Source organism: Monopterus albus, unplaced genomic scaffold (assembly GCF_001952655.1).
Source record: "Monopterus albus unplaced genomic scaffold, M_albus_1.0 scaffold67.1, whole genome shotgun sequence".
Taxonomy (NCBI): Eukaryota; Metazoa; Chordata; class Actinopteri; order Synbranchiformes; family Synbranchidae; genus Monopterus; species Monopterus albus.
In genome coordinates this window covers 1,524,819-1,550,487 of record NW_018127947.1, presented here as the reverse complement: position 1 = coordinate 1,550,487, position 25,669 = coordinate 1,524,819, and the positions used below count along the sequence as shown (strand labels likewise).

Here is a 25,669-nt window from a genome sequence, read left to right as displayed (position 1 = left end):
GCAGGAACAGTGGATGACATGGGAAGGCGTAGAAAGGAAGAAACTTAGTTGGCACCCCCCTCTCTGAGGCCAAATAATGGGTAAACCTAATTTAACTCATATACTGAACTTCCATAGAAATCCTGTCCCATTATTTAGCTTTGCTTGACTGGTGACTCTAAATTGCCTGTAGGAGTGAGTGTGCCCCGCCTCTTGCCCAGTGTCAGCTGGGATTGGCTCCAGCCCCCCATGACCCTATTCAGGATTAAGCGGTATAGATAATGGATGGATCATGGGTTAGTAAAGTACCTTAAAAAAGTGTTTTTGTTACATTTTATATAAATTTGATTGACCTGACTTAATCACACCTGTTAGTCTAATCATCAGAAATTATAAAATGTTTTATCTGCTTCTTAAGACCAGTAACGGCATGATTCTGATTGTCCGCTGACATTTTATTGAAAAAGAACAACATAATATCATGTACAATAATAACAATAATATTAATACAAAAATCTGTACATTCCTTGGTTTTGCAGTACATTTGGAAGACTGATACAAAACAACTGCAACAGAGAGGGAGGTATTTACACATGTAGGATCTGTGGAGCCTGGTGGCTTCTGTCGTGATGGGAAAAGAAAAGAAGAGAGATGTAGGATACAACTTTGTATTACTGCAGTACGCCTTTATATGCCAGGGTTACAGTACATTAGGCCTTGAACTACTGTACGCTTTTTCAGATTTTACATTCTCAAGTAAAATAAAACAGAATAAAAACTGTGCTGATTATGCAGTAGGCTGATGTGTAGTCGTAGGCAGAGAAAAGGTGGCTTTGAGAATGTTTTACTTGGTGATTTGACATTTTGCAAAGATGAGACCTTTACAAACTCTCCAGTCATAACACTGTATCACATTCAGACATCAGATGGAGATCTGGTTTTCTGTCATAATATATCACCTCATGTTCAAACATGAGGGGGTATGGCTTCAAATCAACTTCTTGGTTCAAGTTAAAGCCTAAAAATCCTCCCAAACATTGCAGTGCCCCTAACTGAAATATTTTTTTTTTACTTCAGCAAACATTACAAAAATCTCCCCTGCAGTAAAGCCTTTGCCAGTTTGGTTGATTTATCACTTTCTTCGTTTTCCTTGTTTCTCATTTTCCAAATTAAAGCTTGATGAAGTGGCTCAATAAAGGGAGAATTAACAGGAAACAAACTGTACACAGATTCTTAAAAAACAAACCCTATTAAAACTCCATTAACATTCTACTTCTCTGTACCAAACTTAATCAGGTGGTGTTTTTAAGAAACAAAAAACTATGAAAATAATACTTTTTTGGCATTTATTTAAATCAACCTTTAAAAAAAGCATCATCATAGCAGCACTTTTAAGAACATTGAGATTCTCACATTACCCCTGTTTCCATTTAAATAAAGGATTTCTGTCAGTTTGATGCTGATAATACTACCCCGCTCTGTGTCTTGACATGAGCAGGCCTGTCTGACCATCAGTGAGCAGTCTCAGATCAGTAACTGCAAAGGATAACACAGAACATCACCAATTCAGTGCTTTCAATTTCAGAAGAAAGTCCTCTGAACATTTGACATTTCTTGCATACAGAAGTGTTTTGCAGTTTATTTGGACTTCTGTGTTGAGACCAGCTCATGAACAAATACTCTTGTACCTTCTTTGTTTCAGATGTTAACTTTTCGTGTACTCTTTAGTTCTGTGTGAATGCACAAAGTGTCAAATGAAAACATCTTTAAGGGCTTTATGTTAAACTTCCACTAGTTTCTAGCAGCTCTTGTGAACATATTCTATAAAAATATTACATATCCACCTGTCTGAAAGCCTCTTGTTCTTGCTGGAGAAAAACTAAGACATGCCTGCAGTTTTTCAAGTCATGTAGTCAACTTCCTTCCCGTTCATCATCATGCAGTCACCAGACATGGAGCACACATTCACGGGGACTTCACTGAGAATTCGTCCTGCAATATGCACATAGCCCATAGTGCTGTGTTTTGTCATACTGTATGTAGTCAAAGTTCAGCCTCTTACATATGAAGTCCTAAACCTCGCTGCTTCCCACAGCAGTACCATTGGATTTGTCCTCTACCCAGCTCGGCTCATTTTGCCTTTCAGAGCAGAGAGGTGATTCTAAAAACATCTTTCAAGTGAGGTCTGAGGTCTGAGCAGTCATATTTCTGATTCTCGTCTCAGAGGCCGAGTGTCTAGGGGCACCTTGGCTTGGCTGTGTTCAGTCTCTGAGATGTTATCTGTTTGGGTGCCGTCAGGCCCTACGCTGCCCCCATTCCCCTCGTCCGTGTCCTCCTTGTTCTCCAGCGCCATTTCATTTTCATAGCAGAAGGAGTTGGAGTTTGAGAGAATGTACTTTTTCTCTGCCAGGTCTCTGGCACTGCACAGAGGGGTGCTTGGCACCTCGTATGTCTTATGGAAGCGGGAGTAGTCCACTTTGTAGTAGTTCTTCTCCTCAAAGAGCACCGGCTCGAACCGGTGGCCCCAGATGATCTCGCTGGCGACATAGGAGCTGCGGCATTGCGTGGTCATTGCCGTGGCCTCGACCATGCCCTCCAAGATGACCACGATTTCAAATTCTGAGTTCTCCAGGTCCTGTTTGCTCATGTCATAGAAGGGGCTGTCCTCCTTGATCTCGTGGACAATGGTAATTGGGGAGACCAGGAAGATGCGATCAACTCCACTGTCAAAGCCTACATCTATGTCCATCTGGTCGAGGGGGATGTACTCGCCCTCTGCTGTCGTCCGGGATTTCAGAAGCTGCGCCCGCACATGCGCCTCAACCAGGTGGCTCTTCCTTAAATTGCCGACACGCCACATCAGGCAGAGCTTGTTGTCTCTCATAGCCACTGTGGCACTGTGACTGAAAACCAAAGTTTCATTCCTCTTCTTGGGCTTTGCCATCTTTGCCATTACAGCACCAATGATAAAGGCATCAATAATGCAGCCCACAATACTTTGGAAAACCACTGTGAAGACTGCAACAGGGCACTCATCTGTGACGTATCTGTAGCCGTAACCAATAGTTGTTTGAGTCTCAATGGAGAACAGGAAGGCAGCGGTGAAGCTGTTCACATTGGAGATGCACTTCGGGCCACTGTTTGCCAAGTCCCCATGCAAAAGGGCCACCAGCCAGAAAATGCAGCCAAAGAACAGCCACGACAGGAGAAAGGCGAGGCAGAAGATAATGAACATCCACCTCCAGCGGATGTCCACACATGTAGTGAAGATGTCAGCCAAATACCGTTGGCCTTTTTCGCTCACGTTGATGAACTGGACGTTACAGTGACCATCTTTCTTCACAAATCTGCTCTGCTGGTGGTTCCTCGTGTGCACCTTGTTCTTGCCGTTGCCATAGCCATTGGGCACTGCTGTAGTGGAAAGTTTCATGCCGTCGTCTGGTGACACAGCGCTGTAGCGGCTGGCTCGCACACTTCCCATCACCTCAATCTGGGAGGGCTGTGCTGCTTCTGCTTTGGAAAACAGTCTAAGTTTCTGGAAAAAGCGTTGGAGAAACAGTTTTGAAACACTTCGGGGGACCAACTCAGAGGAAATGGTGTCAAAATGAGGCGGGCTGAAGCGACTTCAGCCTCCCTGCCCCCTGGATGAAGTGGTCAGTCCTCTTTCATCAGCTGACTGGACCTCATCCAGTTCATCTGCTGTGAGAAAACAGAGACAGAAGACATCTGTTAGACAAACCAGTTCCAGATAAATCAGAAGCATTTCTAAAATCAAGTTTAGCGCTTGTAATGACATCACCATCAAAAAGAATAATTTAATGGTTCAACATCTGAGCAGTTACTTGTTGGACAAGTTATCAGAACTGATGACTTCCCCACTGAGTCAGACATGCGTGCAGCCTGAGAAAAAAGGTTTTATACCCAGCGTCAGAAAACCTCATCTCCCTGTGCCAACAATATTTCATTCCGGTATGATGACAACAACTGATATTTAACCCTGAGCTAACATTCACCGAGCGAGGCCACACAGTAATTGCACTCAGGTCCATTATTTGTCATTTACAAAGTCCACTTGTTTTTCTTGGCAACCCTGTGTTGACCTGATCATTTTTTGCTGGACTGTGGGATCTGGGAAAGTTCAGATGTGCAGATCGTTATTCATACTGTCATCTTTTAAATGGTATACTGCAAAAACTAAAAATGCATACGTTACATAAATGACAACAGGCAGGGTTTCAAGCCAGATTGTTTCACATTACTTGCAAACTCGTCTTATTTCTCATTTTTACGTTGTCTTCTTAAAACACAGGATGGCAGATGTTTTGTTCAACTTTAAAATTAAGTTATTGGCATTCCCTCTCAAGAACCTTTAACCTCCAAATTATCATCATAGATAGCATTTATGGGTTTTCTGATGCAGTTTTATCAGTGTGTCACCTTCGCTGAACACAAGCAGGTTACAAATGTCATGTCGGTCACAAAGGTTTAAATCTGTTATTTTAAAGAAGCGTGTGTGAGTTGGCTTTAGCTGTGCAGACAGACATGCAGCTTGTTGACTCTCACAGAGCCCCCTGGGATCTCTTCTCTCTGCTGACATAATGGCTACCCTGTGAGGATTCTCTCAGCACAACTAAAACACCACTCATTAGTTTTGGGTGTCCTAGCAACAACATCAAAAAGACCTGCCACAGTTTCAATGGCCGTTTTTTAGGATAGATTTCTGTCTGAGGCATGAGAGATATGAGATGAGCAAGAAGCTGGTAGTGGAAACTAGAAAGTGTTTTTTTTAAGTCGTCACACTGTATATAACTCAGTGACCGAGTCACCGAGCCATACTGGAGTTTCACACCTGCACAAAGTAAAACTGACTGATGCAATCTGTACGTTTTTTGCACAAATACCACATAACTCATGTTATTATCGACGCTAACTGGCAGCATATTGGTAGCAGCGCGGATCATAGCTCTGATCATAATGACCAGGGGAGCGGCGTTGTTAAGCCATGTGTAATCTGTCCTCAGATGATGCCTGATATGGAGCTACATGTTACAAAGCACTGCAGAATGGGTTGTAAATCATTCTATAATTAATCATGTGCAGCCAAATCTGTTTCAGCATGAGTTCACGAAGGGTATCTTTTTTTTTTGTTTTAGAGAAAAACTGAGGTAAAAACTAAACAGTAACAATATTAAAACAATATTAAGTATTAATATTATATTTATATAGACTCGTGATTTTAAACCCGCAGGAGAAGGACAGTGTTCCCCTCAGAGTGCGCCAAATGCCAGCGACAAATGTTAACAGGTGCGAGGGGAAAAAACTGAACGGACTTCTGATGCAATCATCCACACGCACCCCGCACACTGAGACACATGCACGTTCTCCAAACCAGGTCATCAGAAATGAGAGCTTATTACAAAGACCTGAAACATGAAGCTAAATGAAGCTTTGGGCGGGCCGCCACACGGCTGTGGCAGCAGAAGTTGTGCGTAAAAGCCGGGAAGTCTGCGCTCAGAGCAAAGTGTAGACAGCACAACTGAATATGAGCTGCCGATAGACAACGGTTCTGACAGGCCTTACATTCCTATTAAAGCATCGGACAACTAGCTGTATGAAAGAAATGGTTCAAACTCATGTTTCCTCTACCTGTTGCTCATTTGTGGACCGGTTGAAATCAGCGTGGTGAAATATAATCCAGACGTTTATTGACATCCGCTATCCCAGGCGTCGTTTCCACGCGCTTGTTGTTACTTGGGCCGAACAAGATCAAGTGTGAAACTGTTCTCCCATGTCTCTGGAGGACTTGTCTCAGTAATGTGCTTCGCACCGAGTTCCCCCACAGCATTTTAAATAGCACGCACCGGCACGGCCCGCCCCCCGCTCCGCGCCGGGCAAGGGGGGGAGGGGGGGCGCGCACACGGTGTCACAGCAGCAGTTGTACATTATGTTTGTGTCATTTTGTGTTTACCCAATGCGAGTGATGTGTGAACAGGACACAGCAAGGGAGTAATAGAGAGTAATTGGACGTTAATTGGCCGATTAGCCTCAGTTAGGGGTAGAACAAAACCTAGTTAAAAAATAAATATAAATACAAACACATGTTAGAAAAGCATCAGTTTGTTATTTTTCCTATTTGAAATCTAAACAGCATTAGTACTGCTTAATAGAATTGTAATATATATATGTAGATGAAAAATGTATGGCGTTGGATGATTCCTCTAAAAGGTGCAACATTGTTTTACAATAAGAAAAAATGCTATTCCACAACTTATAACATTGATGATACCAAATGGGGAGAAAAATTCCCAAGATCCAAGTCAAAACAGCTATTTATCTTTTGACTGCAGGGGCATTAAAATGAGACTCCTGGTCCTGTCACCACCTGCTGTTGATGCTGTGCAGAACAACTGAAAAAGGCAAAGGTCCTGTGCACATCCGACCCAAATTGGGCACAGGTGCAGGACCATAACAACAGCTTGGAGGGAATAGAGAAAAACTGTCTGCACACTGAATAAAAATACTAAAAGAATAAATTTATTATGCTTATATATAATCAATTTCTTTCTTTTTTTCTTTCTTTATTTCTCTAGTATTTCTTTTCAGTGTGCAGATGTTTTTTTTTCTTGTTTCTGTGTAGAACAACTGCCCATCACTTTAATTTTGTGATACCCATTGTTTTTATAGATCTTTTTTTTTTTTTAAATGTGGGTATGGAAAATGTGTTCTGTCGGAAAGAATGACTCACTCAATAAAAGCCGACATGCCTGTATTATGATATGACTGTCTTTCTCCACTGAGCTATCAAGTTGCTTCGGTTGTTTAGACTATGCATCTGCTGCCCTATAATTTTAGTTCAGGCTGTAGCTGTGTTGTCTTTAAGCCACTGACCTAAGTCATTCTTCCTGCTTACTAATTCATAATAAACACTAACCCACAACTGCATGTTTTTCAACAAGGTTTTCTTAACAGCTAATTTTGATCCCTGTGAGTCTTATTTTTAGTTCTGGTTATTTATAGCAGCCCCTATATTTAGCTGAGACCACCTGTGTCCGTGAACCGTGCATGTCTGTGTGTTTGCTTTCCATGCCTAATTTCCAGCAATGAGGAGGGGGGTGCATGCAGCCCAGTGCTGCGTGTGGACCACAAGGTGGAGAGCTGGAGACTGGAATTAACCAGTGATGGCCTCCCACACACAGCGCTCGGAGAGTAATGTGAGCAAGCAGCAAACAGCAGCACGGGACACAGGAGGAGGATGCTGAACTCTTCATGCAGCAGCAGCATCAGGAGGAGGCAAGAACCCTGTGCAGAAATACTCTGTTTGAAGTCATGCATTCAGAACTGTACATGTACAGAAGTAACAGAAGTATTAGCATGAAAAAAGTACTTCTTTTGCAGAATGCCTTTCAGAATAAAATATACTGCGTTTTAATTAGATTGTACATATACTGTAATTTTTTTGTGTTCTTGCACAAATGAATGTAAAGCTATTGTGTTTATATATTTTATTATGTTGATTAACCGTTTAAGGGTCTTAGGATGCAGTGTGTTTGCAAACTGAAACACCTTGAAACTAATTTGTGATATTGGGCTATACAAATAAAACTTGACATGAAATGCACTTGTGAACCAGTGCTGCCACTTTTTTGGTAAAAACTCCTCACATAATGGACACCATCCTTCTGACATGAACATAGCAGCGTTTCGTGGGATGGTTCTAGAATCAATTAATTAGTTGATCAACAGCAACAAAAAAAAGGTTAAAGACTAAATGATTATGATAAGAACAGTTTGATCTAGCCCTAGCTGCTTTCATGAGTGACTGACAGTTGTGCAAAATATACTTAAAATTATAGAGAGAGATTCTGAATTATTGTAATGATAGGACTTTTCTTCCGTTCAGTTATTGCCAATGTGAAGAAAAACTCTTGATCATTGTCTGGATTCTGGAAGTAGTCACTTGGTTGTTAGCCCAAGGTCTAGCTTTCCACTAAATTTCACTGAAATCTGTTTAGTGTTTTGAGTGATATTTGATGACTAAGACATGGAAAACAACCTCCTTTCAAAGAAATAAAAATGTAACTGGACCTGTAGGACTGTCCCACAAACAGAGTTTCAAGTATTTATACAACCACAAAACCTTGAAATAAAGGTTGGATGGAAGGCAGTTATGGGGCCGAGCTGTGAAGAGTTCATTACATCGTTGTTGAGCTGGATCAGAAAACAAAAGAGGCTTGACAAACCTGGTAAACTCAAACATACTGGGAACGTCTGCTGGAAGAAACACAAGCTTTACTTCAGCCCCAGACAAGATTCTAGTCGGGAAGTCGGGCTGCTTTTAAGCGCTGCCACCATGAAGGGATCAGAGGCGAAATCCCCAGTGGCTTCAGAAAGAATATGACTCCTTCACCTTGTGCATATTTTATTATATTGATTGCTGGCTAAGAGAAGCTGTCACATCTTATTGTGATTAAATTTACACCCATATTTTTCTATTTGTGCAGTTGCCTGATAAAATAAATATACTGCTTTGTTTTGTTTTGTTTTGTTTTGTTTAAATTGGTTGTGATTTTTGAATGTACGTTTTAAATTATTCCAGTGGAAACCACTAATGAACCAGAACATATGGACATATATTGCAGGGCCTCCTAGAATCAACCCACTGTTGATATTGTAACATTAAGTATAAGCCATAGCTATCATCTGCTGTAGAAATCCACCTGTGCAGTGCTCACACAAGGTCATGGTGGTGTCTGTTTCCTGAACACAGCAGTATGAGGTCTGTGTGCAGAGGGAGAGGAGAGTGAAGTTGTTTAAATAAATAATTAATAGGCTTTATAACATCACAAGCTGTTTTGGATAGATGATGCAGTAGGTTACAAAGCAGCGCCTGGTTACTTGACATCAATGTCACTGTCCAGTCAGAGCTTTTGTTCTCAGACAAGGACCACGATCCTTTTTAGACAGATAGTTATTATTGGAAATAAAGACACAAACCAGACATTTAAACATCAATTTATTGAAACTGTCACTGGTTTTGTTTCATAAACAATACTGTCAATATTTTCTAAAATTTGCTTGATGATCGTCTGACAAAGGAATCAAGGTTATAAATTTTTGTAATTTCCAAACATCTAAGATAATACACCAGCTTGATCACAAAGAAGTTCACATAGTGTTTCATGAATGTTTGATTAGCTTGACTTTCTGGTAGTGACTTAGTAATTGTGATTTCACCACTATAGACATAGCAGAAACTTCATGTTTTTATATATAAACTCTGGTTACTCGGGAAAAGACACCCCATGATGTGTTTATCTGCTGTCAGCAAGTACCAGACATTAAACTTCACATTAAATTATCTGACCTATAGTGAGTCTAGTAACATGAGAGATGAAACGTGGAGACCTTTTTATATTAGTAACATACACACTGAAGTTTTGGTTGACTTGTCTTCTTTACGCATCACTTTTTACGTATATAAACAGTTGATGAGACAAACTCAGCACAAGGCCCATGTGGTACTGTAGCTGTTCTGAAACGTTTGAATGTATCACATGATCTTCCTAGCAGTTAGTTTGCCCAGTTGTCATGGAACTTGATATGTTCAAATGTCCTTTTTTCTGAGGATTTTGAGAACTTTTCATTCATGTTGATTAAATGGTTGAGAGCCTTAGAATGAGTTCACCCATCCTGAAGAGGGTTGCAGGGGCAGCTGGAGCCAGTCCCTGCCAACATAGGGTGAGAGGCGGGCTACACCCTTGACAGGTCCCCAGGCTGTCACAGGGTGACACTCCTACGGGCAATTTAGCATCGCCAATCAACCTAAGCTGCATGTCTCTGGACTGTGGGAGGAAGCCGGAGTACCTGGAGAGAACCCACGCAGACACAGGGAGAACATGCAGACTCCACATAGAAAGGCCCTGGGTCGGCCGGGGATTACACCTGGAGCAGGGTGACTGTGGTGCAGTGGGTAGAGCAGTTGTCTCCCAACCAGAGGGTCGGAGGTTCAAATCTCGGTGCCTGCAGTCCACATGTAAAAGTGTCTGGTATCTGTGTCTGGACACTGAACCCCCAATTGCCCCCGATGGTTAGAGCCGTTGTTGAGTTGGCGCCGCAGATGGCTGCTTTGGTTCTGTACCGGAAACAAATTCCTTGTGTGTAATATACTTAGCCAAATAAAGGTGATTATTATTAACCTTCCTGCTGTGAGGCAGCAGCGCTAACCACTGAGTCACCATGCCACCCTAAAGCATGACTCTGCTTTCATATTTCTGTACTTGTGAAGTCATTTGGCAGTGTCAGACTGTCAAGATGCTGCCTGTCTGTTTGAGATGCTGATACAGTTGGTTCAGGGTGGCTGTCACTCATCACCTCCACTGTAACCACTGGGGGTTTTAGGAGTTTCTCTTGCAGCTGTGACCATGGAGAGTGCTGTGAGGAAGATCTGTTTGAATGTTGAAGAGAGGGCTGCCGTCGCTCAGACTTGTCGTACTCCTCAGCGCTGACCTCTGGCACCACAACCTTAGTGGTTTGATTGAACAAGGTGTAATCCACTCTGTAGTGCTTTCTGCTGATCATGATCATGTCCTGGAACACCTGACCCCACAGGATCTCAGCTGGAGTGTATGAGGTCCGGGTCTGATGCAGCATACCTGTGGAATCGTCTGTGTAGGTAAAAGACACCACCAGCTCAAAGTCCGCTTTCCGCAAATCTACTAAACCCATCTTGTAAAGTGGGCTGCTGGGTTCAATTCTGTGGAAGATAGTCGTAGGTGTGACCAGGACAATATCTTTCTGCTGGAGAACCAGGTCTTCGTAGGTCACATCAACTTTTCCTGTGGTGTGCGCCATGGAGTGGACTACCTGAGCACAAGCCGTCCCCTCTACCAGGTGGTACCGGCGGAAGTCCCCAACTCTCCAAGAAAGGCACAGGTAACCATCGCGAAGGTTAATGACGGCACAGTGGCTGAAGCCCACCGTCTGTCCCCTCTTTTTGGCTGAGGCCATTTTAGCGACAACAATTCCGATGACAAAGGTGTCGATGAAACAGCTGAGAACATCTTGTATAGTGACAGTGATGATGGCAATCATGCAGTTCTCGGACATTCCTCTGAAGCCGTAGCCAATGGTGGTCTGTGTTTCGAGAGAGAAGAGGAAAGCAGCTGTGAAACTGTGCACCTCGTACATGCAGGGGTTGTTTGTGTTGTCTTTGGTGTCACCGTGAACAAGCGCGATCATCCAGTAGAGGGTGCCGAAGAAGAGCCAGGACATGATGTAAGAGAGGGTAAAGGCCAGGAACATCACCCTCCACCTTATCTCCACCAAGCTGGTGAAGATATCAGTTACAAACAGCAGCCACTCCTCAGGAACATGGCGGAACACGACATTACAGTGACCCTCTTTATGCATATAACGATGACCCTTTAGTTGAGGCCCTGTTTCAGTCTTCACACTGTCATCGGTGGGGCTCACAGATGAATAGTCTTTACACATCTTCCAGAATCTGCAGGGAAGACAGCGAGGAATGTTTAACGATTTATGCATCAGCATGTGGTAAATATCAACTCCTAAATCAGAAAATTATTTTGATGGAGTGGATGAGAATCAGAGCTGCAATGATTATTCAACGGTTTTAATAATCGAATGATCAGTTTGCCTCTTTCAAGAAAAATACATAAATCTGCTTCTTGGCTCTCAAATGGCTTTTCTTGGTCTTGCATTACTGTAAGTTTAATAGTTTGGGCTTTGGACTGTGCTTGCCAAAAAAGACATTTGGGGATTCCACAATGCTGTGAGTGGGATTTTCATCATTTTCTCATGTTCTATTGACCAACAAAGTAATTGTTGTTGAAACAATGAAAATATTCTCTCTTCTGGGCAAATTTGTGAGACTAGTTTGGAAAACCTGGTGTAATCTTAAATTCTAAATTTCTGGGTTGCTCTTTATCCTTCTTTTTGACTGCATTGACCTGTAATGCAGGGCTAAATCACTGCCTCAGCCCTAGTTTGGCAACTTTTTCAGTTTGGACTAAGAGCTTCATAGCTGCTTTGTAGTTCAACTGACCCGAGACGTAGCCTGAGAGCAAGTCCTTGGAGCGGTGCAGATCATAACAGTAGGAGCACACGGGCGACACTACCAGTGAGTCCAAACAGCTAGTGAAAGCTGACAAAGAAATCCTATCTCTGTCATGGTTAAGTAGGCCTGTGTATCAGTGTAAAGGTGTATTGTAGAAATACAAGTTTAATACATTAAATACTTAAACAGAACGAAGGCTGTAGATGTGCACATGCTGTTGTACTGAGATACAAATTTCAGAATAAAGCACATTTCAGTCAATATGTGAGTTTCACCTCTGCTTCATTGACTCTACTATGACAAAGCATTTATTTCTATAGTTGTAAATTTGACCAAAGCAGGCAGGGGGAACTGTAGATGCAGTAAACAAAAATCAATACACAGCACATTATTACAAATGCTCCCAAAGGGCTAACAAACGTTCACCTAAACTCGTCATGTCCATTTTCCTACTTTTTATTTTTTAGAGCCATTAATCCAAACAGCAGGTTATTTTTGAAATCGCAGCCTCCTGCTCTCCCTGTTGTGGTATCTGCTGTATCGATCAGTAGTTTGTTGACAACAAGACAAACATTTAGTGATTTCTGTTTTGGGTTGTACTCATAATTTCAGTCACGCGTTTTGTTTCCAATTACATTTTTTGGTCTGTGCTTTCATGGCTGTCAAGGTCTTTTTTATCATGGCAATCTGGGAGTGTTTACCATGTATGATTCTGGTTTTCCTGCCTCTCTGTACTCTGTCAGTACATTTAATCATAGCGTGTTCAGTCACCTGGAGATGCAAGACCCACTGTAAATGTCCTCACTTTTGCTGCTATTTTATTCCCCTGCTGCTCGTGTGGCACTCTGTGCTACAGATTTACTTATGTTTCTTGTATGATCGACACCTTAGATTTTGCACTCAGCTGAACTCCACATATTAGAAGCAGTTTGCAAAAATCACTACATTTACTGCGTTACTGCTCATGGATCTTACAAAATTCCTTTGTGAGAAGAGGCTGTAGTCAAACACCAACTTTCCATTGGTCTTTCTGCATAAAATGTGGATAATTGAAACTAAAGCTAAAAATCTGCAAATGCATCAAGTGGTACAGGCACAGTTTTACGCTTTAATCCAACTTTAAACATCTTTTTAGTAATAGGCAGTCTGTTGTTGTGCCACAGTCGGATGTCTTTTGTCACCACTATCTGACCGGCTCCTGGCTGGAGCTCACTCTATGAGGTCAGAGAAATATCATCCTATTAACTTTGCACACTCTTCCTAAGTCCCCGTTATGGACGAAAGAAGAAGAACGCTGCATCCTGTTGGAACACCAATTGACTCTGTGTTAGTCCAGTATTTACAGGTTATCAGTCTGATATCAGACCTGCAGCTGCTATATAGAGATTGTTCAGACTTTCATTTGTCTGTATCTCCTCAGTAACACTACCAGGGGTGTCAGTTGGGATTTCACTTACTGCTGCTTCTTCTGGTTTTACAACTTTAACAAACTAACTCTTAAAAGTCATAATTAATCCACCATTAATTCTACTTCTTTATTGTGATGTATTTATTGTGGGAGTGATTTTTTGACCCTGATTGCTTCAGGTGTAATAGACCATGAAAAGACCATGAAGTGATCTTCATGCTAAGTGAATATCCAAGGCATTAAAAGTTATTTGGTTTTCACTGTATCATGTGGTGTTAGCCACAGTAGTACATTTAGTTCCCTGTGTTGTGCTGACCCACTAGGTTGAGCTGTTTTCTTCACATTCCCTCTGCTCATGTGTGGAGCCTGAAACAAGTCGCACTGTGTACAAAACAGACATCACATCAAACAGCCAAAACACATGCTGCTGCGCTGTGATATTCCATTGCACTAAGTGCCGAGGCTTTATATTTATGTGCTTCACATCATTTTGTTTTTACAATAACATTAACAGTGTCCTCTTGTTAGACTAAAGGTCTGTCACCTCCTGCTGACAATGGGAATCGAGGTATGAACTCTGGAAACAACTTAGGCAATTGGCTTGTTTCCTCTCGTGCTCCGGGCACTTACAACTCTATTACATGGTCACTTACTGCAAATGACACTGTGTCACCCATCTGTGGTTCACTGGAATAGAACCGTGTACACGGGTGGCTAATCGTAGCTTCACCCTGAGGCTTTCTGCCACCTCTAATGACCTTCACAGCCTCAGCACTCTAAAATATTTCCATCTCAACAAATTGGATCTCAGCGCTGAGATTTCATAATCAACTCAGGAGTCTGTTTTAACAGTCTGCCGCTGAAGGTTAATGGTTTGTCCAAGCTTCAAAGCACCAAGTGAACCACAGCACGTGTTTGGTTTGGTTTTGCTTCATCAGAAATAGCTTAATGGTGCTTTTTACAGAGGAAGCACGTGAAGCCGGATACTGGATTTAATCTGTCGTAGAAGACGTACTGTCAATTAGGTGTTTATTCCTGTGTGAGTGTCTGTCGGCGTCTCGGCCCTCTCTACCTGTTCAGGGTTTATGTTTGGCCTTATCCCTGTGCTTGTGAATTTAAAGGAGCTGTTTGTTGGTCTGTTTCACATCAGCAGTCAGCTTTTGATGTTCCTTTGTTACTGTAACTGTATGATTGTTTTTTTGAGGACTGACATGACCTTCAGAGTCTCTCGGTGGTTGTGTCAGAGGCAGTGCATTTTCACATGCTCACGCCTTCTCCAACATACAAAACTCCTCCACTTCTTTTTTTTTTTTTTTACCAAATAATATGAAACACCAATAATGCTGGGTATTTTTAAAGACATAATCAGCCAATATATTGTTTACAGTACATGCATTATTAGCTGATTTGTTCGGATTTCATTGTGAAACGTGATGGCAAACATTGCACATCACCTTGACCACATCTTGGTTTGTTTTTATACCCTTTCAGGCATTGTATTACTGCTCTTAATACTGTAGCTCAGATTACCAATTGTTGGTAATGCTGTACACAACCTTTACATACATTTTTTTTCACTTCAGTGTGACAACTTTAAACAGCCAGTAATCTCTAATTTTATAAAAGTATGTAAGTGGCCAAGCAGAATCATTGTTTATGCAGTACTTTAAAGACATTTAGGAATATGCATTTATTTTACAAAACATTTATTTTGGAGTAGGAAGTAAAATAGGCAGTTTTTGTAGTGTCTCCGTTTGTATAAGACCACAAAATGATACAGTTCAGAGCATATACATGTAACCAAAACCTCATATATTCAGATTTCATACCTTTTTAGGTCGTCTCCTGATTTACACTGAATTCAACACACTGACATTGCAACTTCTGATTTGCACAAGTGTAATGAAAAAAGATTTCACAGATCAGTTCCTACCTTTATGTAAAAATTAAATGCTGGAGCTGTTGCAGGAGCGTGCACCTGGGTGGAAAATCTCTCTGAGGGGCAGTACAGTAGCATAACAGTCACCTCCTGGAATGAGCCGGCCCACCTGTCACAGCCAAAACTAATGATTAACACCTCCCTGCAGCATCACATGGTATCGCACAAACAGGTGTGTTCCTAATCCTTAATGTATGTTAGTGCAGGTAAATGTGCTTTAGGTATGTGTACAGGACAGACAGGCAGTTTTTGGACTTTGGTACATCACTGCACTCAGTCCTTTTTGATAATGCAGTACACCACACAACTGTGTAGGAGGAAAATGTTTATACTAATGCCAACCTCACACATGATGACTTTTCAAGCACTTTTGCATCATGGACAAGTTTCCAGTGTTGAAATAAAATCATGAGTCTTGCTACAGTTGTCGCGCTCGTCGTGACTCCGGGTCTCATAAAATCATGAGTCTTGCTACAGTTGTTGCGCTCGTCGTGACTCCGGAGGCACGGTTCGTTTGGAGCTGGGGAGTGATCGAATGTCTGTCTGATGTCATCAGAAATCTAGTTGCAGTTTGGCAAATAGTGACTAAAAACTCTAATGACCCATCATCTTTAGACTTTAATATTTCAACATTTCTAGAACTTATCGTAGTCTTCCAGTGTAAGGCCAGCTTAAGTTGAAAGTGAGGCTTAAAAGTTGAATTTATGTCTGAAAGCTGTAGCTCACTGAATTTACAACACCTTACTTTTCACGAGTATTTTAATCCAACTTGAAACGTCCTGGTTCAAAATTAGACATCAGATTGAACTTTTGGAAATGTTTCACTTTACAGACAATTATTAATCAATAAATCAAGCAATTAATAGACAATGAAACAACCCATAGCCCTAGCAGTCTTTTATAAGTGTTCATATAATCCCATTATTTGTTCACAGATAGGCCTTAAATTGTTTAATACAAAGACTAAATATTTTTATGAAATCAAAATGTACCCTGAGTTTATGTATTAGTTCATGTATCAGGAGAGAAAAGGGGGGGATTTGTTGGTTTATAGAACCAAACCCGTTACTGAAAGGTCTCAGAATAGGCAGCACAGTTTTTACTTCAGCTAGATGTCACTTAATAGTCCTTTGCTTTATATGGCAACAAGTTTAAAATATGCACTGGTCTGTAAAATATTTCCTCTTTCCAGCTTCAGCTTAGACGCCTTCATTTACAACAAATCACAAAACACACTCTCCCTCCTTTGTGCTGCTCTTTGTGTAAGACTTGACTGAACTCCTTAGAGATTTTAACTCGTATCTCTGCTTCTCCCACTTTGCAACCAAGCTCTATTCATCGTCTGCAGCAAACGCCTAACTCGGGTTTCAGACAAGGAAATCTACCTACAGTCAGCTTGTGCTTGGTGTGGACAAGGGACAGTGTCATGAAACTCGTTCCAGTATTTTACTGTGACAGCGCTAAATGCCCAGTGGCCCTCGCTGCGAGAAAAACAAGGCAAGGCAAGCTATGTGACACCTTTGTAAAATCTGCCAACCAAGAGGGCAAAGGATATGAATGGTTTTATTTTTCTAGTTGGATCATGGGAAGGGCATCTTCACATCCTCTGGGTGTCGAAGAAAGCCAGGTTTTATCTTTATGAACTCATGTATGTGCATGTTGGTGGGATGTGTGCACGGTGGGTTAATGGGAGGGTCTCAGCAAAACGTGGACCAATAACAAATCACCTCATTTACAGGAGAAAAAAAAAATTCAATAAAAATGATCCACAAAATACATGAGCACGATGTTATACAGCACACAAACACAAAGCCAAGAATTAAAGATTCCAGGGTGTGAAATGCAGACACTGGCTGCTTTTAAACAGATTCTTCTAAAATTTCAAGGCATCTTTCAAAAAACAAAAGCTCAGCTGGGATCCTCGCTTTACAGGCTTTCAGCAGACATGTTACATCACAGAAGAGGTGAACCGAGGTGGCCATCAGTTTCAGTGCACCTCATGCAGGAACAAGCCAGCAAACAGAAACATGACATATGTAACAGTGTCCGCACTTGTATTAGCAAATGTTAATAATGTGGCGGTGACGTGTCCTCACAGCAGCTTCACTGTGACCAAAACAAAGAGAGAGTTTTTTAAGACACCAGCAAACATCTCTGTAAAGCAAAGTGCTCCATGATTAAGATGTGAGGTGTTGAGGAGCCGACAGTCGCTGAGATATTAGAGCAGAGAATATTCCAGCTTCTGTCAATGATGTTCCACTGTCAGGTGGAATCCTCCTCAAAGGAGGATACCAGAGACGGGTTGGAGACAAACGTAGAAGCCGCTGTGTCAAAATATGCTAAAGAAAATGCTACAATAGCATCTAAAAGTTTTTTATTTAAATTTATTTTGCTTTTTATATAGACATCCATATACTAAATGTAATAAATGCATGTACAGTCTATTACTGATATTTCTGTACAAAGACAAGTGGACCTGTATAAAATGTGCCTTTTGAACAGCTGCTCTTTGTGTAGTTGCCATATTAATCAGTAAATCAATTTTTGCTCAAAATTTTCTACACCTAGGAGGGCTCTGTGCTCCTGACTTGCCGTTTGTGCTCACACTTGTTAGCGGCCACACTTTCCCAGTTTATTTTTAGACCTTTCATTGCCGGGGCCGTCTCCCTACTGGGCTCCTGGGTGTTTACGCAGGAAGTCCTGGTGGTAAATCCTGCCATCTTCCAATCCCACATTTGTTTCCTGAGTGTGTGCGTGTGCGTGTGTGGGTGTGTGGGTGTTCTCTTGGCCACCTGTGCGGCGTGTGTGAGCGATTGCACGCATGTAGTGTGTATATCTGCATTATTGGGTTTTTTGGGTTTGGCATGAAACGGTTCAGAGTGTATCCTTTCCTGACAGGCAGAACAAGCAAACAAACAGCTTCGCAGTAGAAAGCTTGTCTCCTGTTTACCAGCTGCTCAGGTTTGGTTCACTGCTCTTTAGCTGCCTGATAAGGAGGCTTCATAGATCTGGGAACACTGAACTGTGTACCCCGCCTCTGGTCTCACCTTGTGTAGGCCGACCTGCCTGTTTATGTTCATTACAGAATGGACACTTTGCACAGGACACAGCCTCCCCACCCCTGACTCTCTTCTCTGTACTCAGCACCATGGAAGTAAAACATTTGAGAAACTGTGGCGATGCAGCTGTTTTATGCCTGTACTGGAGAGTAGACAGTAGAGACTGGCACGAATGGAAGTGAGAGAGCGATGGGGCCCTGCAGATGTTATAAACCACTGCTGATTACAGTGTTATCCACTACTAAACTGTGTCTTTACAAGTGGGGACATCACAATGTTTTGGTCTTCAGAAGGCAACTGCACTGCTAAACATGTAAAGACCCACTAATGTGGAGAGTTTAGACTGAAAGTCAGAACTTGTGTGTTTGTGTGTGTGTGTGTGTACATGAATCTGTTCTGGTCAATAAACCAAATTTTGTTATTTATTTTATTAGACTTGACTTCATTTACAGTGTAAGCCTCTAATACAGCTGTTAACTACGTTAAACTGACTCTTAAAAGGTTAAACTTTCTATTAACAATTAGGTTTCAATCAGATGAAATGGTTTATAACCCTTGTTTTATGGTGGAATACTTAAAGTCTGGATCTATAAAGCCAACGGTGTCTGAAATGGACAAAAGTATTTTCCTTCTCTCTCTCTTTGTGCGGTTTACTGGATTTTATTCAGGCATCGTAAACAGCCTCTTAGGCACCTCAGTAAAACCAGGCCTGTGTTTACTTGGCTTGTACTGTACTGTGCTGCTTTTGGAGCTGCTGCTACATCGCGTTGTCTTCACTGCTGACTTTGTTCTGATGTGGAGTTTCTCCTGCAATGCGTCCGTTCCCTTTCTTGTACAGTTATGTCATTTCTTTTCAAGAAATATGATCCTAACATCCAGTGTTTGATCTACCAAACCTAGAGGTCTTTTTCTGCACTGGACTAAATGATTCAGCCTCTTAGAAACTCCTGAAAGGATTTTTGTTGAAACAGTCTCATTCCAGCTGCACTAAAAATACCATTGACTTCAAGTTATGTCTTGCGGTCTTCGGTTTGCTCCAAAATTTCTGGTCAGACTGACAGAATTCTGCAGGGCGAGTGTTCAGATCTTAGCATGAGCCTGAAATTCAGTCGTTTGACAACACCTTGTTTATTTATCCCCTAATTCAACCACAAGAAGGTCTTGGCCTCAGTTATACTTAAACTCTGTGCTGAGGTAAAAATAGTTTTTAAATGAGTTAACTGTCCGAAAAGCTTAACGAGAGCTGAAGTTCACAAACTGATTTTTTTAAGCTGTTGCTCGGGAAAAACCAAAAACCAGAAATGTATTCATTCAACATCACATGGCTGCACAGCAATGTGTATAAGACTGGCACTTACTTTTGTGTGGTGTCCAACTCCAAAAACTTGCAGAGGCTCTGAGATGTTTTGATGCTTCTTTTAGTTTTTTTTCATTGTTTGTCCTCAAATTTTACAACTAAACACTAATGCCAAAAAAAAAAAATCCTACAAAAAAAGCTCTGTTTCTTGCTTCGAGTTGATCGTAATGGGCAGTGTGTTCTTACAGCACTTCTGAAATGAGCCTGGACAGTCGCATTGTACATTAATCACCACTTAGACTGCTTAGAAATGACTGACTTGAAGGCATGTGAGGACAAAGTCCTGACCAAACAGTGCTCAGTGAACAGCTTTTTATAATCATTGCTTAAAACTACTGTGAGTGCAGTTCACAAATATGTCACAAATGTGTCCTGGAAATGTGACTGTGCACACTGAGATGTCTGCATTTTGAGGAAATGCTGAAAATTCAATGAAATTTTGAAGTTGTTTGAATTCAAGTCAGAATAAAGACAGCTTCTTCATGAACTAGATAAGAATTTGTCAAAGCTTAATATACTTGATGATCTATATTTTTTTTAATATTTATATTTTGACATCTACTCACACCATTCAAAAGTGTGGATGACACTTGTGTCACAGTTTAAGCTAACGTTGTTGGCGAGCAGATTGCTTCAGCCCTAAATGCTGCAGGTCTATACTCAGATTTTAAGGCTATAACATTTAAACTATGACATAATACACTTCAAAATTTTACTGGGAGCTTCTGACAACCCTCCTCATTTGCCATTTATACTCGGTAAATTCGAAGCAAGCTAGCTAGCTAGCCGGGTAATGTCTGCAGCTGATGTGAGGCAACACAAAAGACTTCACGTTTGGACTTCGATGCACAGCAGAAAGACATGTTTGTCACACATCTCCACAATTGCTGCTCAGATGTATGACTGCTCACAGAAGCTCATCACTGGATAACCCACCTGATCATGCACTACCGTCAGACTGGCTGAGTTTAAGGTTTCTCCTAAAGGACATGGTATAATGAATGATATTCTTTGGCACCACATCCCGTTTGCTGCCCATGGTCCACGGAGTTTGTCGGGCACCTCTGCAGCGATCACACCGGTCTTTGGTGAAATCACAGTTGGGGTTATGCTGTATATCTTATGAATGCAAATGCGCATAGCATGAGAAAGACAAATTAAAGGTCAGCTGTTCTTTCCCCCCTTCTCCTTCTCTCTTTTCACTTCTACACAGCTTTGGAAAATTCTCTGGAGTTTATCTGTAGATTGAAACAGTGGTGGAGAGTGGCCTGTAAGTGTTTCCAGCTATTTGGGTTTTCCCTGCTTCTTGCACCTTCTCTTTGCTCTAGCACCTTTAGGACTTGCACCTTTTTTGGTTGTCAGTTTAAGGTTCAGTTCTCTATTTATTCCTTTCATCATCAGATTGTGAAATTGCAAATAATGTTCTATATATGGAATGATTTGTTCTCTCAGATGGCCACAGTGATGACAAATAGAAGGAACTCAACAAGAAACAGATCATGGTTATTTGTTCTGGAGAATGAGCAGTGCAACATCAAAGACAGGATTAAGAATTGGGTAGGAGGGGATCTGACAAGGAGCACAGTAAGATGAGGTACTGTGGGATTCGAAACATTAGGCAGCTGGACAACAAGCAAGAGAAACTCTGTGAACCCAGACAATCCGGAGTCCTAGTCTGGTTAAAATAGATATAAAAGGGATATTTCTTCCAATTCTGGAACCACTGAAGTGAGTGCCGAGTCGTTTTGACTGAAGAGAGGATGAGGAAATATTGAGAAACTGTGCCTGTGTGAATGCACGTCTCTGTAGGGAGTAGTAGTAAAGACTGCTGAAAGGCCTCCAGGTCTGTGGGACTTGGACGGCTGGTGGGCACCCGGATGCTCAGCCATAGGAAAGAGGAGAATGACAAGTGGAAACCAGCTCGTAGCAGGCACTGTCCCGGTGGATAAAACCGCTCGCAAACCAGGGGAAACCACAACCGGCCACCAGAGAGGGCCACAGTGGGAAAAGCAGGGTGGCGTTCAGGGCAGCAAGTGCAGCACACCACAGTAAACTTCCATGAGTTTATTTACCTCCTTTGGCATATGTTCGAGTCTGCACTAGCCTTTGGTAACATGATCTCTCTCTGGTTTTCGGCAGAAAAATGATGCGACACGTGACTGTGCGCTCTAGTTGGACTCCCCGCCGGCTCGTTTCAACGTAAAACAGCTCTGTAGGTTAAGCACTGTTAAAGAGCGACACACATAGTTTTCCCAAGCTGTAAATATAACAAATCATTTCTGATGTGGTTCCAGATTTATACCCCCAACTAACATCATTTTAGCTTGACTCAGTGAATGTGGATGTTGAGTACCAAGCTTCCCAAAGGAAAATACAGTCGTTGTCAAGATCCAAATCTGTAGATGCATTTTTTTGGTGTGACAGTAAAAATGTGAGGAAAGTTTTCATCATTTTGTGCATTTAATTTTGATGCGACAAAAGCGAGCTTTGCACACCTGTATATAGTGTATACACACCTGTGTACAGTGCATACAGTGTCTAACCCTCTGGGACATCCTTTAGAGCCTGCACTTGATCATTTGCTCATAAATCATCATCATCATCGTCATCATCATCAGCTAACCTGAAATCATGAAAATAACCACAAATGGAGATGCAGGATTTTCACTGAACAGTATGATAGCATGTGATGCTGTGTGAAAAGTATTGTCAACAGAGGATAAAATCATTAAACCTTAAATTGACTTGAAAGTTTGAAAGTTATTGAAAGAAAAAAATATTTTCTAAATGAATATTTCTACTCTGTGGAACTATAAGAATTCAGTATATATCCCTTGGTTCTTATTTATTTTCAACCTGCAGTTTTAGTCCAAATAGCCATTAACAAAAAAGAAGAAATTTAACTATGATTTTTTTTTCTGTGTTAAGGTTGAAACGAAACCCAAAACCGCAACAGTAGTTTATCTTCACAAACTACAGTGATAAAATCATCATAAGTCATCTGTAACTCAATGTAATGTAAATTAATATTAGATTATAAAAAATTATATAAATAAAATTTATATGCATGAATTTAATGTGTTTACTACATGATTATTATAAAACTGCGTTCTTCTCTTTAGTGTTCCAGATTGGTGCAGTATCTGTGTAGTATGCTTATACAGAGCTTACATCACAGAGCTACTTGCTGCTCCTCGTTGTACATTTTAATATGGCTTTAGACAAATACTGAATGCTTTACAGTGACGGACAGCTTGACTTGTTGATGGTTGATGGCTAATGCTAAGCGGACTTGTTTACACTGGGGAAACATGTAATTGCGCAGGATACCCTGTAAGTACAGTATGTTCTCCAGTTAGTAACGCACCGTGGAAGTTGACAGCACATCTTCTATCAGTGCATCTTAATTGACACACAACCATTGTCACAGCTCAGACTGATTCCACTGATATGTTCAAAATTACTTTCATGCTCTTTTAAAACACTGAAAAATGCAGAACAGCTGTAGTATCAGTGAACTTTAGATTGCCTTACACCATGAGCGAGGAGGCTTCAAGTTGATGTTCTGCTTGCAATGAAAGATACAAAGCTTCCTGGAAGAACTTGTGGTCAGGTCACAACACCCGTTTATAACCCGGTGTCATCTCCGTCTCATCAGTCAGCAGTTACAGGCTGATCAGGCAGCACAGGACCATGGCAGCCTGTGGTGTAAGGCACACTCAGCACACACTCCCAGGCTGCACTGGGGAGAGGTCCCACCATGCGCTCATGCCCATAACTCAACTGCAGCCAAACCAACTCATTAGTGAAACAAGCCCCACAGTGCGCTTGCGTGTGTGTGTGTGTGTGTCTGAATGAGTAAACGAGCGAGTACGGGTTGAGGTTTCGTGTTGTTCTTGAAGATTTGTCATCACAAGCTCAGAATGCATTACACTGTTACAATATCTCTTGTATTCCAACTTCCTGTAACATTTTCCGATTTGCTAATATTTTCCATGATATTTTCCCATATTTGCTCAGTCACTCCCAACATGTTATCCACACATTGTCCAGTCTTTGCTTGCACAATATTTATTCATGTTACACAATATTACAAATGAGCACTCCCGTTTACTGTGCTTATTAGCTTTAATGAAACAGACATGTTCATGAAAGTGTATATAAACAGCACCTCACAAATAACTGAAGAGTTTAAAGCAGGTAGTTAAATCACAAAAATGTGTGAATGTTACGACTCCAGCAGTGTGTGACAAAGCGCTCGTTGGCGTCCTCGGGCCCATATGGTCTCATGAACTAAGCCGTGAACACGAGGTCCACAGAAGGTCAGATCTGTGTTCATCTAACCGTCAGACAAATCACATCCTGACCGCTGGGAGTGATATTAATGTAGCTTGGAAAGCCATTTATTTAATGTAACCAGAGTACAAACCAGAGTGGTTATACCATCAACGTGTAGTATGTCAAACGGTAAAAATGTAGAGGACCGCAGCCTTCCAAACAAAATGCTGACATAACATTAAGCTGTTGAGAAAAACAATAGATGGATTCTGCAAAACCCCAGATAGTGTTTATTTTTCAGTGTAGGTCTGGCAAGAAAAGGTTGCTTTGAGGAAACATCATTATGGTGAGGGATGAACGAAAGCCAGTGTTGGCAGTTGTTAGGTGACAAGAAAGCCAATCCTCCACCCAGACCTCAGCACTGCTGTATCATCACACTACTTCCTGCATTGTTTGCCCTGACCGCGCACGTTCCCGGTGAGCTCCTCTGTAACATGAACGCAACCAAAGACTCAATAACTGCTGCTGTGCTAATTTTCCAAATCTTGAGTCAAAGTACTATAAACCACTGTTTTGGACTCTGATAAGGCTCCAGACTCATGGATGTGTTATTGAAACTTGGCTTTCTGGAATGTGTTTCATTGTTTCACTAGTACCTGAAGCAACATGGCCCCACTGATGCAAACGTGATGCTGTTTTTGGTTTAATGTTCTGCCAAATCGTACTAAAGAGCTGAGGGACAAGTGTGCATATTGGGCTGTGCACTGCTTTACATAGCATCCCAGTTCACACAGGGATGGGCCTTCAGAAAGTTTCAGATAAGTGAGAAAACTGTTCAGGAGCACACATTAAATCCAGTTCAGGAAGATGTTTGTACACTGGGATTAAACTAGTCCTGATGATGCCTCTGAGGTGACTGCTGGAAGCGGGTGGGGTGGCTGACACAGAAGGATCATAGTAAAGCATACTATTTAGATTTTACCCCTACAGCTTTTAATAATTACACTTCCAGCCCCTTGTTCCAATGAGCTTCAGTTTGAGATCCCAGTGTCCAACGTGCCCTCAGAGGCTTGCCAGCACCACATTGTGAGAGTTTTCCAGTTCTTTTCTTATTAATCTGGAAAATCAAGTCATAACAAGGGTACGGTTTCGTTTTCCTGTCTCCTTGAAGAACTTACTGCTACCACTTTGAACCAACAAAGCAGAGGAGTGCTGCGGGCACCTGAGTGTTTATCTCATTACAAAGAGCTTATTAGGTTGTGTTTGTTATTAGGCCCCAGACACATCATTGTGTGAGTAATTCTTCGCAAAGGTGCACTTTAATTGAATCCTTGCTGTCTGTTCTAGCCACTGTTCACTGATTATAGATGTTTCAGTGTATAAATTGTTTCAGCTTTGTCTCACTCACACACTCTAGACTGGGCTTATTTGGCCCAGTTGGTTTTAATTACTCAACAACCAAATGCAGCATGACAAGGCAATGCATATCCCTTTTTTACGAACCTGAAGCTCCCAAGTGTGAGTTGAGCCTACCCATGTGGCTTGTTGTGTTCTTTGAACCTTCTTCTACCCT

At 41.6% G+C, this 25,669-nt stretch overlaps 2 protein-coding genes across 3 annotated transcripts; both read right to left on the bottom strand.

The window, feature by feature from the left end:
* Positions 1-429: 429 nt before the first annotated feature.
* On the bottom strand, positions 430-5,928 carry kcnj2a (potassium inwardly rectifying channel subfamily J member 2a). 2 transcript variants are annotated; one of them, XM_020604623.1, is made up of 2 exons: positions 5,626-5,928; positions 430-3,678 (listed from the first exon to the last, which is right to left on the bottom strand). In XM_020604623.1, the coding sequence occupies exon 2, from the start codon at positions 3,458-3,460 to the stop codon at positions 2,180-2,182; it is 1,281 nt and encodes a 426-aa protein (XP_020460279.1). In that variant the 5' UTR covers positions 3,461-3,678; positions 5,626-5,928; the 3' UTR covers positions 430-2,179. The 2 variants fall into 2 exon arrangements, with proteins under 2 accessions (XP_020460279.1, XP_020460280.1); XM_020604624.1 differs by having other exon boundaries at positions 430-3,675.
* Positions 5,929-10,242: 4,314 nt separating this feature from the next.
* kcnj16a (potassium inwardly rectifying channel subfamily J member 16a) lies at positions 10,243-11,472 on the bottom strand. Its single transcript, XM_020604651.1, has one exon. It carries the CDS (start codon positions 11,470-11,472, stop codon positions 10,243-10,245), a length of 1,230 nt encoding a protein of 409 aa, XP_020460307.1.
* Between the last annotated feature and the right edge of the window lie 14,197 nt (positions 11,473-25,669).

Coding starts and splice junctions, on each gene's coding strand:
- kcnj2a (XM_020604623.1), bottom strand. CDS start 3,460: ATGGGAAGTGTGCGAGCCAGCCGCTACAGCGCTGTGTCACCAGACGAC.
- kcnj16a (XM_020604651.1), bottom strand. CDS start 11,472: ATGTGTAAAGACTATTCATCTGTGAGCCCCACCGATGACAGTGTGAAG.